This window comes from Martes martes (assembly GCF_963455335.1).
Source record: "Martes martes genome assembly, chromosome: 4".
NCBI classification, from domain to species: Eukaryota; Metazoa; Chordata; class Mammalia; order Carnivora; family Mustelidae; genus Martes; species Martes martes.
The window spans coordinates 88,155,346-88,176,295 of record NC_137891.1 but is presented as its reverse complement, the minus strand read 5'-3'; the positions used below and the strand labels follow the sequence as shown (position 1 = coordinate 88,176,295).

Genomic DNA, 20,950 nt, shown 5'->3' with positions numbered 1-20,950 from the left:
TGGATACTTCTCTCTGCGATACATGACATCGTCAAATCCAAAACTCACCTTTGATTCCTCTAGTAGAAAATTAACTACCAATTAGTGTTCCATGTTAGAAGTGAAATTATGTCTGCTGTTAAAAAAAACTACCAATTAATTAATGTGGACTCTGAGCTAAAGATGGTAACTGAAACCTGTGCAGTTTTAATCCTCTTTCTACCTGTTTTATAATACCACTATCATTAAACACACTCTTGTCCCAATTTAAGTTTAATGTCTTTATTTATAGAATATATTTTCTAAATCTATGTGTGTATATATGTATAAATGGCCAGTAATTCCAGCTGATTAGCACTTTGATGTGATAGTAAGACCAGAATCCTCTTAGTCCCTCTGAGGGCCATGTAGCTATGCTGTGAATCTAGTGGCACACCACACGCTCCCCGCAACCATCCGCCTCAGCTAGACATGCTCCGAGTAGCTGGATAAAATGAAAGTAAACCAGAGCAAACTGAGCTCCAGTCCTTGACGAACAACTCAGAGTACCCATTTTTTGATGATAGATCAATAGTGTAAACTTTTTCATGTGAGGGAGCCTGGTATCTTTCCTCCAAGTAGTTTATAAATTATACCATAACATAGGCTTCTCTATTGTCACATATGTGTTCTCTTTTCCTCTTTTAAAATTTTTACTAGGCTCAATTATTAGAAGTATTCTTCCTCATCAGAGCTTTCTGAGGCTAGTTGCTGTGATGTCTATTTCATCTGTAATCCATCTGTATACGCCACTCTTCAGAATTCTGAATAACATCTTTTAGATGTTAGTAATAGCAGTTCCCCCACAGATAATTTTCAGACCCAAGTCAAGCACAGGGTCCCAAAGCTGCCTTCCTACTTTGAAGCAAACCAAGAGGAGAAAAAGGTAACATCATGTGATTCAAGTGAAGGGCAACTATTTCCTAGACCAATAGCTGAGATTATTTACATATTCTTCTATTATAAAAAAATTTTTTTTCTTTAAGTTTTGGGTGATCATGGGACTACATTCAGATGTTAAAAAATTTTAGCTACTATTTAATTTCCTTTTAATTTGTGCTTTTTACTTAACACATCAAAGTGTTTCATTAGTTCCATCTGTGTTTCTTTGACTGGTGTTATTTTCATCACCACTGCACTTGCTTGCTGCCGTTCTAAGTTTTGATTAAGTCTGCTTATGAAGATATCCACTGCATTCTTCCTTTTTTTAAATCAGGCAGGGCCTAATGAAGTTCCCTCTCAGTCACATAAGAGATCAGAATGCGTCAGAAGAATAGCCTTCACGTGTCTCTCAACAGAGATTTCACTCGTACTTTTCCTTTCTTTTGTGGTGGTAGGTGAAGTTCTGGTCTCAGCACATTTCCTTCATTCTGGTTGGAATAATCATCGTCACATCTATCAGAGGTTTACTGATCACTCTTACCAAGGTAAGTTATAGCACTGAGTTTAAAGTATTATTTGCGACATTTCATGTGGCACCATGAGATAATTTTACCTAATTAAGATTTCTGCCTTCAGAGAACTGAAACAGTCACAAATATTTAAAAGACGTACAATAAAATTTTTTTAAAGTGAAACTGCTCAATAAACCGATGGTGATGGACTTATATCATACGGCAGTCAGAAGAGTACATGTACCAAATGTCATAGAATGAGATCACAGCCTGTTTTGTTCACTGATGTGGCACCAGAATCTAGGAGTAGAAACTGGCACATGGTCGGAGCTCCAGAGATACTTGGAATGGATGAACAAGATAGTTATTTGATGTTAGAGTAATTTTGAGAGCCACTTATAAGGAGGACATGTAAGTAGGAGAAACGGAATGTTTGACTATTTTCTGATCAACATAGAAAGACTTTGTGGAGGCAGAAGGTAAGTTTTCTCTTGGAGAAGAGGTATGAGGAAGCCCAAGATCCAAGAGTTGTTTGAATGAAAGGAGTGAAGAGGTTAAGAGGAGAGAAGAGAAGGGCTCTCCAGGTATCTAGCACAAATTTGGAAAGAGCTCAGGAGTCTGGTAATAATTACAAGGGCTTGGGGTGGCCTGGAGTATACATTTGAATGTTTTATAGTGATCTGACAGTCATATGTATCACGTAGTTTCTGAAAAATTTGATAGCAATTGGAATCCTTCCGGGTCATAATGTAATTCTTAAAACCACCAACCCTCCCTCTGGGGACACCGTAGCTGGATCCTTCACTCTCAATCTGTCTCTCTTAACAGCATTAATCATATCAGTTTTCTGTACTGGATTGCTACGGGGAAGAGACACTTCTCATTAAATGTTAACTGTTACTACTTAACGTTCTTGACCCAAGAATCTAGCAGCACTGCCTAAGTTCTTCTCCCTTTCTTGACAGTTCTTTTATGCCATCTCTAGCAGTAAGTCCTCCAACGTCATTGTCCTGCTATTAGCACAGATAATGGTAAGTTTGATGACCTAGTTTTATCCTCACAACTGTAAAGTACTGGAAGTGTTGATACTTCTCAGTATTTTAACAATTCCCTTCGGTCCTTCACTGCACTCAGAGTGACTTCTGGATTGACTTACAGGGGATGTACTTTGTCTCCTCCGTGCTACTGATTCGAATGAGCATGCCTCTGGAATACCGCACCATAATCACCGAAGTCCTCGGAGAGCTGCAGTTCAACTTCTATCACCGTTGGTTTGATGTGATCTTCCTGGTCAGTGCTCTCTCCAGCATACTGTTCCTCTATTTGGCTCACAAACAGGCACCAGAGAAGCATATGGCACCTTGAACTCATGCCTATTACAGACTGCTACAGGCCAGTGGTGTCAGAATTTGGATATAAGAGAAAAAATGGAGGGGACCAGGGCCTAATGTTTCTTAAACAATCAAAATGCTGAGGTAGCATATTCTACCTTCAGCTTATGCCTTCCTCCTCTGTGGATACTGTTATCATGAGTAGCATTAGCTAGAACATGAGAGCCTGAAGTAACCTTAAGCTAGCCCTCAGCTGAGAGCATCCCACATAGGTCTGAGGCTGGTGCAAGACAGGGAGGAAGGGGGTGGAAAAGAGCCAAGAAACTAGGTAGGGGGAATACACTGGAACTCTGGGATAAAGGGAAGTCTCAGGTAGTTGGGCCCAACACCCAGAATAACTGTTCAAGGCTCACAGGGAGGAGGCTCCCAGAATTTCTGTTCAAGGCTCACGTGGCTTTCCCTTGAGATTGACTATCATTAAAATCAGATTGTAACCCTTTGGCCTTAGCTTCATTTTCTCAAGGATAGCTTGGTGTAGTGGGCTTGTGCAAGCTAACATGGTTGCCATCCCCGTGCCAGACCCTGTCCCCTTAAAATAACCAACGGGTTCTCTGTTCTTGTCTGGGGATGGGACAGTGTGCTACTGAAATAGATTCTACTGAGAGCGTTCAGGTATATTATCTTTATTGATCTCCTTTTAAGTTAGTATTATTTGAGAGTGAATTACCATACATTCAATTTGGTGACGATGTCTCATTTTTTTTCCTTTCCATCTGTCCCTCATGCTGTGGGGTAAAACAATGAATGACTGTTAAATGGAATAAGTCATTTTCCTATCCTAGCCCCTACTTTATCCATCTGTGAAAGGAAAATGCTGGAAAGTTTATAGAACATTGAGAAATGCAATTTAAAGAAATCCTGAGTTTTATTACCAGGAAGTCTCTAAGATCTTACTCCGAATTTTATTATGTTTTGGGTTTCTAGAGGCAAAATGAAGGTTAAAGCGTAAAAGCAAGTTTACCAAAAACAAAAGCACTATTAAGGTTTTATCAGCTAACAGGGAAGATTCCAATATACTCTAAAGGAATTCTTAATGGCATCTATTTTAGCAACCACAGCATTCTTACAAAAGCGTAGCTTTAATAGGCTTATCTGCTCAGAACTTTGTAGCAGCTCTCACATATACAGATTTGTGAATCAGCTTTAGTGCTCAGGGAGCCTATAAAATTAAGAGATAATCGTCATACAGAGAAATGTAGTGAAGCTGAAGCTTAAAAGAGATCACATGAAAAGAATCTGGTCCCTGCCTTAAGTTGACCATAAATAAGCCATCTATTGCAGTAGTCACCCCCAAGACAAATGACAACAGAAGACAGTCCCACATGATGAACCGGTTCCCAGAGGAGTTTCTCTCTAACAGAAACAGTAAATGGGTGGCAGCTCATTCTTCGGGAAAGGATTCCTACTAAATACCCAGAAACAGCTGTCGGTCAAAGCCTTTATTTGCTCTCATCACATCTCTGTATCTTCAGAATTGGAAGAAGAATGTGAGGCTGTACTGTACGCCTGTGCAAAAGAAAACAAAAGATCTGTAAGTGCGAGAGCGTGAATGGCAACAGTTGCATGACTTAAGGCAGGGAGTAGAGTCACTCACTAGAAGCCAGGTAACCTGAATTTTACACTTGGCTTTGTTTCCAGCTTGCTGTTTGACACTAACATTTCTTAATATCTGTATATCTTTTCTATAAAGCTAGCACAGGCCTATAATTGACTTGCTATGGAAATAGAAAATTTTTTAAAGACACATAGAATGCTTTCTTTGTTAAGCAATCAAGAATGCAAGGTCAGTGGCTATGGTGTGTGCTGTGGTCTGAATGTATCTCCCCAAAATTCATATATTGAAATACTAATCCTAAGGTCAGGTAATGATATTAAGAGGTAAGACCTTTGGGAGGTGATTAGGTCATGAGGGCAGAGCCCTTGTGATTGGGATTAATGCCTTGTAAAGAACCACCCCCTCCCCCGGCCCCCTATCCTCTATGTGAGGACATAGCAGGAAATTGGCTGCCTATACCTGGAAGAGGGCCTTCCCCAAACACCAAATTTGTCCTTCAGAAAAATAAATGTGTGTTGTTTATAAGCCACCAGTCTATGGTATTTTATTATAGCACCCCAAACTAAGTGTGTATTCATTAATAAATAGTATTTAATTTATGACCAATCCATAAAATTAATGTAAATGGAATAGAATTTAATGGAAAGAAGAATGATATAAAATTTTTAGAGTTGTGACTTTGCCATACATTTCTATGAACGTGGACAAAAATAGACTTATCAAGGATTTTAATACAGAGTAATGCTTATTCCTCCCTATTAATAAAACACAAATAAATACCTACCAATTATCTTAAAAACCATGCATTTTATGCTTACCATTATTAACTAGGCACTGTTTGAAGCACTTTAATAATCTTAGTTAATAGGAAACAAACAGGGCTGCCGGAGGGGAAGTGGGTAGGGGGATGGAGTAACTGGGTGACAGGCATTAGGGAAGGCACTTAATGCAATGAGCACTGGGTGTTATACGCAACTGATGAATCACTAAACTCTGCCTCTGAAACTAATACAATATGTTAATTGATTTTAAATTTAAAAAATTAAAAATTAGTAATTTTTAAAAATAGTCTTAGTTAATACAATCCTAATAATAATCCAACAAGTCGTCCTTGGTTTACAGGTGGGGAAAGTGAAACAAGAGCAAATAAATCCATTTGCAAGGCTGTTAAGTGGCAGAACCAGAATTTATACATAGTCTGATTCAGGTTCTTCTGGTGGTTCCATTATAATTTTGATAAACTTTTATTTATTGATTTTTATCTGGAGAGTTACTGTCAACTCCATGCTATGAAAAAGCAGCTTGTCCTCCTACCACTTCCTCTCCACCAAAATAATTTTACTTGCTTGTTACCTTTGTAATTTTCTAGTATTCTAGGAAATCTGTGGTAAACATAGATCTGAAGTATATTTATTAAGGACTTTATCATTCCCTGATAGTTTACGTCACTGAGAGAAGTCTACCATCACTCACTCGTTCTTTTGCCATGTGTGAGTCATGCTCTGCTTCTGCCGGTGTTTCTTTGGAATCAGTGGGGACATCCAGTGGATCAGCCATGGAGGAAACAATAGGGATTTTCTTAGCCTGGAAATAATCATAGGCCTTCTTTCCACAGACTAAGAATGTGACATTCTTCCCACTGTTCTGGATTCTTTCTACCACTTTCTCATAGGGTTCATCCACCACGTTCACTCCATTCACTTCAATGATGATATCCTCATCCTCCAGCCCTGCCAGCTCAGCGGGGCTGCCCTTCTGTACCTGTGAAAGAGGTTCTCAATTACTACTTCCAAACGTGGCTAAAGGAATGTTAGATTAGCTTCCCTTCAGAGGAGAAAGGAGCTTGAAAATGTATTCTTAACCATGTTATTTCTCCCTGAGATATAGAAGAAAGGTGCTCTGATGCTTTTCTGCTTCTGAAAGCTCCAACTTCCATACTCAAATGAGTACCATGGGAAGAGGGCTCCAAAATGACAGCACAAGGAGACTCTGAACTCACTTCCTCCTACAGACACCAAATCTACACCTACATAAATAGCAATTCCTCCTGAAGAACTGAGGACTCATTGAGCAGCTTCGGCATACACACACAAAAAAAGGATAGATCACAGAGAGGACAGCAGGAGAGATGGAGACAGTAATGATGAAACCCTCACCCTTGACACTACAAACTGCAGTAGGGAGGGAGAGCACAGAGGAGTCTGCACACATTCCCCAGACCTGGGGCACAGGGAAAAAAAATAGCAGTTTAAAGAGCAACTAGGCTATGAAGGGAACCATTTTACTAACCCTGGAGCATCCTCCAAATGGTAGGGAAACTGCTGAAGCTCTCCAGGGTTACAGGTACTAGCAAGTACCACTGTTAACATTCCCTCTGCACCTTGACAGTGTAAGACAGGCCCAGGGTCCAGGTGCTCTAGCCATTCTGCCACCTCAGCAAACCCTGGACCCTAGCTCACACCAGCTCAAGGTGGGCCCATTATAGCACATACCAGGACACCCTCAGCTGTCTCACCAAAGCAGTCATGGCATAGGCACCCCAAGATCACCCCAGCCCATGCCTGCTTCAGCCATGCCACCAGAGCTGGCTCCACCCAAAGCCACTAGGTACACACAGTCTACACTAGGGACATTTTTACACAAGATTACTTTAAGACAGGGAGAGGTAAAGCTTTGTCTAGTTCATAGAAACAAACTGAAAGTGAGACAAAATGAGAGAGAAATATGCTCCAAATGAAAGAATAAGACAAAACCTAAGAACAGAACAAAATGGAGATAAGCAACAAACCTGAGAAAGAGTTCAGAGTAATGGTCATAAAGATGCTCACCAGACTTAAGAGTAAATGAATTCAGTGAGAATTTAAATAGAAAATATATTCTTTATCTCTGATTGGTTTTTATAATAACTGAAATTTTAAAAACACTAGAGGGAATCAGCAGATGATACAGAACAGATCAGTGATCTGGAAAAACACTTAAGCACCCAAGCTGAACAACAAAAAGAAAAAAAATCTAACTGAGATTAGATTAAGGAATCTCTGGGACAATATCAAGCATGGTAACATTCACGTCATGAGGACCCTAGAAGGAGAAGAGGGAAAGGGACAGAAAGCTTATTTGAAGAAATAACTAAAAACTTCTCTAACCTGGGGAAGGAGACAGACGTCCAGGAGAATCCCAAGCAAGATGAACCCTAATTTAAATGTCAAGATACTAAAGATAGAGAATCTTAAAAGCAGCAAGAGAAATGCAACTAGCTACATACAAGGGAAATCTCATAAAGGCTGTCAACTGATTTTTCAGTAGAAACTTTGGCATTATATATATAATCCCACTCCCCCTCTGGCCTGCAAAGGGCTGAAAGGAAAAAACCTACATGCAAGAATGTTCTACCCAGCAAGATTATTTTCAAAATCGAAGGCAAGAGTTTCCCAGACAAAAGTTAAAGAAGTCATAACCCCTAAATCAGCCTTACAAGAAATGTAGGGCCTCTCCAAGCAGAAAAGAAAGGCCATAACTAGAAGAAAATTATGAAAGGAAAAAATTTCACCAATAAAAGCAAAAATATAGTAAAGGTAGTAGAAAGCTAGTATGAAGGTTGAAACACAAAAGTAGTAAAACCAATTATATCTTTAAAAAAATATAAGATTTGCAAAATAAAAAGATGTAAAATAAGACATGCACTAAATGTGGAGGGGAAGGAATAAAAATGTATGGCTTTTAGAATGTATTTGAATTCGGGAAACCTGGGTGTCTCAGTTGGTTAAGCATCTGATTCTTGATTTTGGCTTAGGTTATGATCTTGGCTGTGAGATCAAGCCCCCTGCATCAGGTTCTACACAGGGCATGGATCCTGCTTGGGATTCTGTCTCTCCCTCTGCCCCTCTTTCCCCTGAGCTTGTTTGTGTGCTCTCGCTTGCTCTCTCTCAAAAAAAAAAAAAAAAAAAAGGTTTGAAATTAACTAACCATCAACTTAATATACAAGACTGATTTATAGGCTGCCTATAAGAGACACACTTCAGGCCTAAAGACACAGGCTAAAAGTGACAGACCAGAAAACACACCAGGCAAATCGAAGCCAAAAATAAAGCCAAGGTAGCAATGCTTACATTAGATAAAATAGACTTTAAAACAAAGACAGTAGCTAGAGACAGATACTACCTAATGATAAACGGAACAGTCCAACATAACAATCGTAAATATCTATGCACCCAACATAGGAGTACCAGAATACATAAAGCAATTATTAATAGACATAAAGCGAGAAACTGACAGTAATACAATAATCATAGGTGACTTTAACCCTTCACCTACATCAATGGATATGTCATCCAGACAGAAATTAAAAAGGAAATAGTGACTCTGAACCACACATTAGCCCAGATAGACTTCACAAGTATATACAGAACATTCTATCCAAAACAGCTAAATACAAAATAAAAATAAATAGCTAAATACACGTTTTCAAGTACACCTTGAACATTCCCTAGAGTCTCGTGTTAGGCCACAAAACAAGTCTTAATAAATTTAAGACTGAAATCATATCCTGCATCTTTTCCAACCACAACAGTATGAAACTAGATATCACAAGAAAAAATCTAAAAAGAACACAAATAACGTACTACTAAACAATGGGTCAACCAAGAAATCAAGGAGAAAATTTAAAAATACATGGAGATGGGGCATCTGGGTGGCTCAATGAGTTAAGCCTCTGCCTTCGGCTCAGGTCATGGTCTCAGGGTCCTGGGATCAAGCTCCGCATCGGGCTCTCTGCTCAGCGGGGAGCCTGCTTCCCCCCCCCCCCCCCCGCTGCCTGCCTCTCTGCCTACTTGTGATCTCTCTCTCTGTCAAAATAAAAAAATAAAATCTTTTTTAAAAATTAAAAAAAATATATGGAGACAAAACACAATTCAGTCTTTGGGATTCAGTAAAAGCAGTTCTAAGAAGCTTATAGAGATACTGCCCTACCTCAAGAAACAAGAACATTTCACTTTAACCTTATGTCCAAAAGAGCTAGAAAAAGAACAAAGTCCAAAGTTAGTCAAAGGAAGAAAAAGATCTGAGTGGAAATAGAGACTTAAAAAAAAAAAAAAATAGAAAAGGTCAATGAAATCAAGAGCTGGTTCTCTGAAATATAAACAAAACTGTATACCTTTAGTCAGATTCATCAAGAAAAAAAACTCAAAATGAGAAACGAAAGAAGTCACAACCAACACCATAGAAATAAAAAGGATTATAAGAAACTATTATGAAAATTTAGAAGACAATAAATTGGACAATGTTCCCTCTTGCCACTTTTACCCAGCATAACACTGGAAGACCTAGCTGTAAGAATCAGACAAGAAATAAAGGCATCCAAATTGATAAGGAAAAAGTAAAATTATTATTATTTGCAGATAACATACTATACATAGAAAACCCTACAGACTCCACCAAAAAATGAGAATAAATGAATTCAGTAAAGATAAAAGATATAAAATTAATACACAGAAATCAGTTGTGTTACTATACACTAATAAAGTAGCAGAAAAAGAAATTTAGGAAACAATTCTATTTACAATTGCACCAAAAAGAGTAAAATACCTAGGAATAAACTTAACCAAGAAGGTATAAGGCCTGTACTCTGAAACTTAAAAGACATTGATGAAAGAAATTGAAGATGACAAAAACAAATGGAAAGACATTTCATGTTCATAGATTGGAAGAATATTGTTAAAATGTTCGAACTACCCAAAGCAATCTATAGATTCAGTGCAGTTCCTATCAGAATACCAACAGCATTTTTCACAGAACTAGAACAAATAATGCTGATTCATAGGCAACCACAAAAGAAAGCAAAATAGCCAAAGCAATCTTGAGACGGGAGAAGAAAATTTGGTATATCACAATCCCAGATTTCAAGATACACTACAAAGCTACAGTAATCAAAACAGTAGTACTGGCACAAAAAATAGATACATAGATCAATAGAACAGAATAGGAAACCCAGAAATGATCCCACACTTATATGGTGAATGAATCAACAAAGGAGGGAAGAATATACAGTGGAGAACAGAGAATCCGTTCAATAAATGTTCATATGAAAACTGGACAGCTACCTAAGAGAATGACCACTTTTTCACACACAAAAATGGTGGAATATGGAATGAATAAATCATGAGGTAAAAGGTATGGCATAGGGAATATGGTCAATGATACTGTAATGTATGGTGACAGATGGTAGCTATGCTGTGGTTGAGCTTAGCATAACATATAGAGGAAGGAAGAAAATCCCATTTAAAATTGCATCAAAGAGTATAAGACACCTAGGAATAAACTCAATGAAGGCTAAGAAGGAGGTCTGAAAGGCCTGTACTCTGAAAACTGTGAGACATTAAAGAAAGAAACTGAAGATGACACACATAAATGGAAAGATATTCCATGATCACAGATTAGGAGAATTAATAGTGTTAAAATGTCCATACAACCCAAAACAACCTACAGATTCCATGCAATGCCTATCAAAATTCCAATAGTGGTTTTCACAGAACTAGGAAAGATCCTAAAATTTGTGTGGAACCACAAAGATCCTGCATAGGCAAAGCACTCTTAAGAAGAAAAAAGCTAGGGGGGCGCCTGGGTGGCTCAGTGGGTTAAAGCCTCTGCCTTCGGCTCTGGTCATGATCTCAGGGTCCTGGGATCGAGCCCCGCATCGGGCTCTCTGCTTGGCAGGGAGCCTGCTTCCCTTCCTCTCTCTCTGCCTGCCTCTCTGCCTCCTTGTGATCTCTGTCTGTAAAAATAAATAAATAAAATCTTAAAAAAAAAAAAGAAGAAGAAGAAAAAAGCTAGGGTCTCATAATTCCAGATTTCAAGGTATGCCACAAATCTACAGTTATCAAAACTGTGTAGTACTGGCACAAAAGTAGACACATAGATCAATGGAACAGAATAGAGAGCCCAGAAATAAACCCATGCTTATATGGTCAATTAATCTACAACAAAGGAGGCAAGAATATACGGTGCAGAAAGGACTGTGTCTTCAATAAATGGTGCTGGGAAAACAGGAAAGGTACATGCAAAAGAATGAAACTGGACCACTTTCTTATACCACATACAAAAACTCAAAATGGATTAAGACCTAAATATGGGACCTTAAAACTAAAAATATGAGACCTAAAACTCCTAGAAGAAAACACAGGCAATAATTAACTCTGACATCAGCTTCAGCAACATTTTTCTAGATCTGTCTCCTCAGGCAAGGGAAAGAAAAGCGCAAAGAAACTATTCAGACTATACCAAACTAAAATGCTTTTACACAGCAGAGGAAAGCATCAACAAAATGAAAGGGCAACCTACTGAATGGAGAAGATACTTGCAAATGATATATCTGATGAGGGGTTGAAATCCAAAATACATAAAAACTCCTACAACAACAAATAACAACAAATAATCCAATTAAGAAATGGACAGAGGACCTAAATAGGCATTTTCCCAAAGAAGACATACACATGGCCAAGAGAGAGACAGGAAAAGATGCTCAACATTATTAATTAGGAAATACAAATCAAAACCACAATGAGGTATCACCTCACACCTGTCAGAAGGGCTAGTACCAAAAAGATGAGAAATGACAAGTACTAAAAAAAAAAGAAAAAGAAAAAGAAAAGAAATGACAAGTACTGGCGAGGATGTGCAGAAAAGGGAATGAACCCCAGTGTGTTGTGGGTGGGGATTGTAAATCAGTGCAGCCCCCATGGAAAACAGTATGGAGATTCCTCGAAAAATTAAAAATAGAAATACCATAAGACCCATTGATCCCACTTTGAGTATCTTCCCAAAGAAAACAAAAACACCAATTTGAAAAGATCTGTGCACTCCTGTGCTTATAGTAGCATTATTTCTACTAGCCAAGGTATGGAAGCCACCTAAGTGCCCACTGATAGATGAACGGATAAAGAAGATGTGGCATGTGCATGTGTTCCCAATAGAATATTACTCAACCATTAAAAAAAAAAAACAACGAAATCCTGCCATTCACAACTATACGGATGGGCTTAGATAATATTATGCTAAATGAAATAAGTCAGACTGAAAAAGACACGTGCCTTATGATTTCACCTGTACACAGAATCCAAGAAACAAAACAAACAGAAATAGACTCAAATCCAGAGAAAAAACTGGTGGGTTGCCAAAGCAGAGATAGATGGGAAATATGGGCAAAATAGGCAAAGGGGATTAAGAAGTACAAACTTCCAATCATAAAATAAGTAAGTCACAGGAATTAAAAGTACAGCTTAGGGAATATAGTCAATAATATTTAATAACTGTATGACACAGTGGTAACTACACTTAACCAATGATGAGCCTTTGTAATGTATATAATTATTAAAACACTATGTTGTACACCTGATATAACATTGTATGTCAACTATACTTCAGTTTTTTAAAAAAATCATTAAAAGCATCAGAAAAAAAAAATGTGTAGCATTACAGTGATTGAATGTCATACTATAGGTCTTCTGGATTGAAGGCACTAATTCGCCTTCATAGGTTCCCTTTCTGCATTCCCAACTTAGGAGCCATAAGGATGGTCTTCTCACGGTCAGTCCCTACAGGCTAGGGACATTATGCCAAATATGTAAGTTACCAAGTACCACTCCCACTCAGAGCTGACAGTGACTGTCAACTACAGTCACACCGAATCACTCTATTTGATTTGAAAGTATCTAAAGACAATTAGGTATTTAAAAAAAAGAAAAGAGGTGAGGTTAGGGTGTACTGGTCACTGTCTTAAAGGGTAGAGGACCATGACAGCATTTGTTTAAACCCAAGTGAGACCCTCAGTGTAGGCCTTCCATGTAAGCTTTTTACTAAGCCATCAGTGAGCGGGAGAAACTACAGCTCTCTCAACTGTGGCTGTGCTCATTGGGCTGCTAGAACCAGAGGACCATACCTCTTTGACGAAGGAGCCTGGCTGACCCTGAATGGCGTTTAAGTGAAAGCCACAGCCACTTTCCCCTTTAACCAGCCAGCAAAGTTTAGGCTTATGATCTCCTACTTCCTCTGTAGTACCGGGACTTGACACTTCTGGAGGAGCGGGAGCCGGCATTGGAGCTGGAGCCTCCTTGACGGAACCATTGGGCAGTTCTTGACTTTGATAGTAGAGAAATGGCGAAAAATGAGCCTTTTGAAAATAAAGGGGAAAAAACCATTAATTGTAAGTACCTTACGAAAAGTACTAGCTTCATTCACAAGGTGTCACCCATGTTCCACAAGCCTGGTGGATACAACTGATTGTGGGTGGGAAAATTTCTATATCACCCCATCCACAAAACTTATAAAGAAAGATTGAGCTTAGCTCTGGAGTAAACAAATGCACAAATACACAAAAATCAAAAGAGTACAGAATGCCGTGCAAAGATCCCAAAATAAGCAACAAAAATGCTAGTTTCTTGTGACTTGCTCTGTAGCTCCTGCATAATAGGTTCATCGGGCCCTTTCCTCCTCAATAAGATGGTCTTCAGAGCTCCTTGAACACATCAGAGAAAGTGCAACAGAGCAATATTTTTATCACCATCTGAAGTACACAGAGTAATTTGTTGTACTCATTTTACTATTTTTTGTTGTAATAATTAGCTGACACTCCTGTTAGGCCAAACTCCTCACCATCTTTAAATACTTCTAATCCAGGGTGCCTGGGTGGCTCAGTGGGTTAAAGCCTCTGCCTTCGGCTCAGGTCATGGTCCCAGGGTCCTGGGATCGAGCCCCGCATTGGGCTCTCTGCTCAGCAGGGAGCCTGCTTCCTTCTCTCTCTCTGCCTGCCTCTCTGCTTACTTGTGATCTCTGTCTGTCAAATAAATAAAATCTTTAAAAATAAATAAATAAATAAATACTTCTAATCCATCTCCTCTCTCAGACCATCCATGTGAAGAAGGGAGTGAAAGTCTTGAATACAAAAGAGACCTAGAACAGGAAACACATGACTGATTCTTTTTAAAGAATTAAAAGCTTAGTAGACTGTGGGTTTTAACTGAGAGAACTAATAGGGTAGATTTGGGTATGATAAGACCCTGGATCAGCAGTTAAATCGCTGCTTACAAGTATCCAGGACATTTGTTAGGCAAGGAGTAGAAAATCAAGCAATTGCAAGTGAGTACAATGTGTGCTCTGCCCCAGATTGTACTGTTCAGCCACCTGGTTAAAATTAGAATAGGGTCCTCTGGTTATCATTTCTCTCACTAACTACAGACCACATCTTCCTTTCTAAACAAGAGTAGCACCAGCTAAGAACTCCTAAGTTACCCAGGTCAACTAAATTTCAGAGCTTTCAGTGATATGCTTGCAAATGTCCCACATTTCTTTCTGTCTTTACAATGTGGAAAGTTACCAGTGACTCATTACATACAAAAATACCTCTGACATCACTACCCAACAGGCAAATCAGCTGAATGGGATAGTAGCAGCTGACATTGAAGATAAGTACCGTAACATTAAACACTTAATGAGGTTTTATGCACTTTCATATATTTGGATGCCTAGTATGTGCCAAGAACTGGTTTGTTTGATTCACCTATAGATCTCAAAGATCCCCTCCACCACCAGCCACCCACCCCTGTACAGAACCTACTTTAGAGGGCATTTGGGGAGAGGGAAGGGAGAAGATGGGGACAGGCATCTTTTCAGATCAAAGTTCTCTCTTATATTAAACCAGAACATTACAGAGAAATCATTGTCATAAAATCAGGAGGGATTGGAAAAGAATTGATGCCAGAATCCCCTTTACAGCAGCCAGAGCAGTGACCTCCTGACTTCTGCGTAAACTTTTCCACAAGCTGGAAGGTCACCACTTGGCAAAAATGGCTCCCCCTGTTCCTGGCAGCTTCATGTGTCCTTAAGCCAAAAGCTAGCTCCCTATACATTCTCTATTTAGTTAAGCTATGCTCCGTAGAACACCCCAAAAATAGGGGCTTCTTGCATGTAATAACCTTCTGAATTCTTTTAAATATATTTTTTTAATTTTATATACACACACTATATTTATCACCATTTTTAAATCCATTCATCTGTCAGTGGACACTTGGTTTGATTCCATCTTTTGGCTATTGTGACTTAATCTGTGGTCTAACATATGGTCTGTCCTGGACAATGGCCCATGTACCCTTGAGAAGAATGTGTTCTGTTGTTGGATAGAGTCCTCTGTATTTCTGTTAGATCTAGTTAGTTTCTTTCGTTCAAGCCCTTGAGTTCCTTATCTTCTGACTGGTGGCTCTGTCCATGATAGAGAATGGGATATTGAAGTCTCCCAACCATTATAGTAGAATTGTCTATTTCTACTTTCAAGTTTGTCAGTGTTTGCTTCATTTTTTTTCCAGCTCTACTAATGTGTAATTAACAAATTGTATATATTCAAGGTGTATGGTGTAATTTGATACACATACACATTGTGAAGTGATCACCACAATCAAGGTAATTAACATATCTATTGCCTTACATAGTTACCATTTAGCCTTTTAAATTTTTTTTTTTTTAATTTTTATTCATTTGTCAGAGAGAGAGATAGAATGCCAGCACACCAAGCAGGAGGAACGCCAGGCAGAGGGAGAAGCAGGGTCCTGCTGAGCAAGGAACTCGATGCAGGACTTGATCCCAGAGTCCTGGGATCGTGACCTGAGCCAAAGGCAGACAACCAACTAAGCCACCCAGGCATCCCTAACCTTTCAAATTCTTGAAAATGTTCTCCTTTCCCACCAACAGTGTAAGAGGGTTCCCCTTTCTCCACATCCTCTCCAACACATGTTGTTTCCTGTCTTGCTAATTTTGGCCATTCTAACTGGTGTAAGGTGGTATCTCAATGTGGTTTTAATTTGAATCTCCCTGATGGCTAGTGATGATGAACATTTTTTCATGTGTCTGGTAGCCATTTGTATGTCTTCATTGGAGAATTGTCTGTTCGTATCTTCTGCCCATTTTTTGATATGATTGTCTGTTTTGTGTGTGTTGAGTTTGAGGAGTTCTTTATAGATCCTGGATATCAACCTTTTGTCTGTACTGTCATTTGCAAATATCTTCTCCCATTCCATGGGTTGCCTCTTTGTTTTGTTGACTGTTTCCTTTGCTGTGCAGAAGCTTTTGATCTTGGTGGGAATGCAAGTTGGTGCAGCCACTTTGGAGAACAGTGTGGAGATTCCTCAGGAAATTAAAAATAGAGCTTCCCTATGACCCTGCAATTCCACTACTGGGTATTTACCCCAAAGATACAAATGTAGTGAAAAGAAGGGCCATCTGCACCCCAATGTTTATAGCAGCAATGGCCACAGTCACCAAACTGTGGAAAGAACCAAGATGCCCTTCAATGGACGAATGGATAAGGAAGATGTGGTCCATATACACTATGGAGTATTATGCCTCCATCAGAAAGGATGAATACCCAACTTTTGTAGCAACATGGACGAGACTGGAAGAGATTATGCTGAGTGAAATAAGTCAAGCAGAGAGAGTCAATTATCATATGGTTTCACTTATTTGTGGAGCATAACAAATAACATGGAGGACAAGGGGAGATGGAGAGGAGAAGGGAGTTGAGGGAAATTGGAAGGGGAGGTGAACCATGAGAGACTATGGACTCTGAAAAACAACCTGAGGGTTTTGAAGGGGCGAGGGGTGGGAGGTCGGAGGAACCAGGTGGTGGGTATTAGGGAGGGCACGGATTGCATGGAGCACTGGGTGTGGTGAAAAAACAATGAATACTGTTATGCTGAAAAGAAATAAAAAATTTAAAAAAACAGAAAATGTTCTCCTTTCTTTCCCAAAGTCTATGCTTATTCAAACTAAATATTCATATGGTGATCTCCAAAACCTCTGCCCTGATTACCTTTCTGGACACTGGCCTTCTTATAATTATGTTCTCAGAACTGGACACAGTGTTGTCTTAACAAACATAACATATCTATGTGCCAAGCATCATTCTAAATGTTCTAAATACTACCTCATATAACCCTTCACAGTAGCAATCCCCATCTTACAACTAAGTGGGCAAGCACAGGGAGGGTAACTTGCCCAAGATCACATTATGGGTCATTTAAAGTATGGTCTGAACAACTCAGGACAGAAAGAGTATCATCTCCAAAAGCCAAGTGTCAGTTAAGGTAACTTTAAATTGCCTTTTGTCGGGTGGGGGTGGCTACTTAGAGTATAATCAGGTTTCTGGTCTTTTTTGTAGTCCTCAAATCAGGTCTCACCATTTGGTATTCATACAATTTAGTTTTAAGTTAGTTTAATACCTGAAATTTATTTCTGTTTAAACTTAAACTCATTAGTTTTTACCTTCTTTCTATCCTGACTGGATATTTTGAATATAATCTCTAGTAAATTAATTACCCATCAATACATTAAGCCATCCATATGACTTAAGTATGTTGAGTATCTTCCATGTTGTCATCCAAATTTGGTAATAAACTAGTTGAAGATAAGAAGCCTACCACTGGAGTCATCTATTCAGACTGACACTGTTCCAATATCAAGGATTCTTCAGGTAAGGTTGTACAACTAGCTAAAACTCATTTTAAAAACCCATTAACTAAAAACCCATTAACTGTTCTATCGTCCAGCTCACTCTTTAATCTTCTTTACGCAAGTATCTTGAAATAGTTCATCAAAATGTGCTGAGAGGGTATATGGTATAATGAATTAAGAACCTGGATTCAAATTCAGGTTGGGTTCAAATTTAAAAAGTGGGTGACTTTTAGGGGCGCCTGGGTGACTCAGTGGGTTAAAGCCTCTGCCTTCGGCTCAGGTCATGATCCCAGGGTCCTGGGATGGAGCCCCACATCGGGCTCTCTGCTCGGCAGGGAGCCTGCTTCTCCCTCTCTCTCTGCCTGCCTCTCTGCCTACTCGTGATCTCTGTCTGTCAAATAAATAAATAAAATCTTTAAAAAAGTAAAAATAAAAAAAAATAAAAAGTGGGTGACTTTTTTAAAAAATGAAGTTTAAAGAGACTAAGAAATTGCTAATCTATAAAAAGGGACTAATACCACACCCTACCATATTCCTCCTCTGTATCATTTATGCACCTTCAGATGCTTCCATTATTGTGTATCTCATGAAACAAGTCCATCTTTGTTCATCTTTGTGACCATGACCTAGCGAGGCAGATGGTATGTAGAAGGCCCCCACATGTCTGTTAAACTAGACTGAATACCTCACTTCCTGTGATAAAATTAAAAGATTATTAAGAAACAAAACATGCAGATAACACCAGTTGTGATTAAAAGTTGAGAGCAATGGGGAAATGGACATTGGGGAGGGTATGTGCTGTGAAATGTGTAAACCTGGCGATTTACAGACCTGTACCCCTAGGGATAAAAATACATTATCTGTTTATTAAAAAAAAAAATGGTAAGAACAGCACCTGGCCCTTAGTAAAGTCTTAATAAATGTTCTCCATGGTTAAAAAATAATAATAAAAATTAAAATAAAAAATAAAAAAAATAAAAATAAAAGTTGAGAGCAAATAAGGTTAGTCTGATACTAGGGTTAGTCTGTCTTGGTGAATATGTGATCCATTTCCTTGCTAAGGGCTTAGAAGCTATTTAAAAATCCTTTCTAGGGATGCCTGGGTGGCTCATTTGTTTAGCATCCGCCTTTGGCTCAGGCCCTGATCCCAGGGTCCTGAGATTGAGCCCCGCATTGGGCTCCCTGCTCAGCAGAAGGCCTGCTTCTCCCTCTCCCACCCTCCCTGCTTGTGTTCCTTTTCTCACTGTCTTTCTCTCTCTCTCTGTCAAATAAATAAAATCTTTAAAAAATAAAAATAGAAATCCTTTCTAGTCTTTTATGTGGGTTAATGAAATTCATTGGTCTATGGTTTAAAATCCCGTTGTTTCCTATTTGGGAAAGTTAGGGATACATCTGCCTTTTCCCAGGCTATCGTTCATAGATTTTTCTTAGATCACCAAGAGTAATTCCGTAGTTACATTTGCAAATTCTTTCAAAATTTTGAATCTAAGAATTTAAAACTCATGTACCTATTACTTGGCATTCTCTTATCACTACCAGTTTGAACTTCAGTGCTGCCTTAATGATGATTGTTATGCCCTTCCAATTTGAAAATCAAAGTGGTAACTTAGCCAAAGTTTGAGGACTTGAGGGCATGGACGCCAACCTTAATGCATGAATATACAGCCTTAAATTATTTACCAGTCTATACATGTTGTCCGTCTCTTTGTCTACCACCAGCAGTGAAGTCTGATCTCCTCCCTTTCTAATCATTTCCACCACACTGTCATGATCCAGGGATTCCACAGACTGGCCGTTGACAGCGACTAACACGTCATTGTTCTTCAAGCCAGCTTCCTCTGCCGGACTTCCGGAATCTATGTCCTTGATGACTTGACCTAAGCTCCCCAAAAATGAAATAAAATTATCAGAAAGACCCCTAAATTAAGCTGTAGAATTTCTGCTAGGACCCATTTATTTTATCAGAAAAGATAAATTTCAAAGTCATTCTGAATACTACTGCCCCTCCCACCAGCATCCAAGGAAGATGATAAGCACACCATCCAGCCACATTCCCTGCCCACAACTTACTCCAGGAACAAACTCAGCCATTACCGATGAAAGGATCTTAAAGAAAAGAATCATGTTGTAACTAAACACATCTGAGACATAATCTTGACAAAATTGCATGCTAAGCATTAAGAGTGAGCAAGTTCCCAGGAAGTCAGTGAGCATCCTTGTACCCATACATCTTATATAGATGCTAAGCCATTAAAATGGGGCAGAAAGAAGAAAGAAGAACAAAACCAAATAACTCAGAGCCTAAGAAACACATGCTGGCATTTTAGTAGCAATTGGGTGTATTCAACTATGAATGTGTTCGTGTGTGCATGCCTCAAGGATGTGTCTTTACCCTTCCTCTCCTCACTTGAACTGCCTTCACCAGATGCCTTTAGATCTCTCCCACTTTTTTTGTTCCTCCCACTATTTTAACAAGCTCGTTTCACTTTTCCAGCTTGCTGCTGGGCATCTCCAAATAGATAGCCCATAGTCCCCTCAAATGTAATGTGTTCAAACCAAAAGTCATCTCTGCCCATCTCCCCCATCCCAAAGCTCCTCCCCTCGGTCACTTGTTCATGGCAGCACCATCTCCCCAGTCACTGACATTTAGCATCAATTCTTCCACAGTATCCACTCCCCGTATTCCAATCAACTGCTAGGTCATTTGATGTTACCTTAATATTTGACACATCTCTTCTCTGGTCCCACTTCTTCTCCCTAAACACATTTCATCTTAGTTCCTGCCTGAAATATACCTAACGACTACCGCACCTTACCAACAGCTCTCCCTGTCCTTAATCCTTGCCTTCTCCAATGCAGATCTGCCTTCAGATTCATCTTGATGCAATGTCTGACCAAGTCTTCCTGGGTACAACAGCACAAGCACGGACTTTAGAACAGAACAAGATCTAAATTTGATCCCAGTTAAACCACAACTATTTGTCCTTATAATAATTCCTGTATCTTTTCCCAGCCCTCAATTTCAGAAATTCTTCTTGCAGAATTATTAGGAGTAACAGAGATGTCTAAAGACCCCAAGATGCTGCAGGCTTAATTTTTGC

At 39.1% G+C, this 20,950-nt stretch overlaps 2 protein-coding genes across 4 annotated transcripts in view; one reads left to right on the top strand and one right to left on the bottom strand.

The window, feature by feature from the left end:
• The window catches only part of GPR89A (G protein-coupled receptor 89A), a 60,582-nt gene extending 55,695 nt beyond the window's left edge, over nucleotides 1–4,887 (top strand). For 2 of the 3 annotated variants that reach the window (XM_080802365.1, XM_080802367.1), the window contains exons 12-14: nucleotides 1,356–1,445; nucleotides 2,378–2,443; nucleotides 2,571–3,244. In XM_080802365.1, the coding sequence (XP_080658491.1) occupies nucleotides 1,356–1,445; nucleotides 2,378–2,443; nucleotides 2,571–2,777 (363 nt within the window). In that variant the 3' untranslated portion in view covers nucleotides 2,778–3,244. Of the gene's footprint in view, nucleotides 1–1,355; nucleotides 1,446–2,377; nucleotides 2,444–2,570; nucleotides 3,245–4,275 lie in introns of those variants that run through there. The other variant, XM_080802366.1, reaches the window with a different exon arrangement.
• PDZK1 (PDZ domain containing 1) overlaps nucleotides 3,411–20,950 on the bottom strand; it is a 39,371-nt gene continuing 21,831 nt past the window's right edge. Inside the window, exons 6-9 of the mRNA XM_080802364.1 lie at nucleotides 19,530–19,726; nucleotides 13,291–13,521; nucleotides 5,832–6,119; nucleotides 3,411–4,309 (exon numbers count right to left, since the gene is read on the bottom strand). Coding sequence (XP_080658490.1) covers nucleotides 4,256–4,309; nucleotides 5,832–6,119; nucleotides 13,291–13,521; nucleotides 19,530–19,726 — 770 coding nt within the window. The 3' untranslated portion in view covers nucleotides 3,411–4,255. The remainder of the gene's footprint in view (nucleotides 4,310–5,831; nucleotides 6,120–13,290; nucleotides 13,522–19,529; nucleotides 19,727–20,950) is intronic.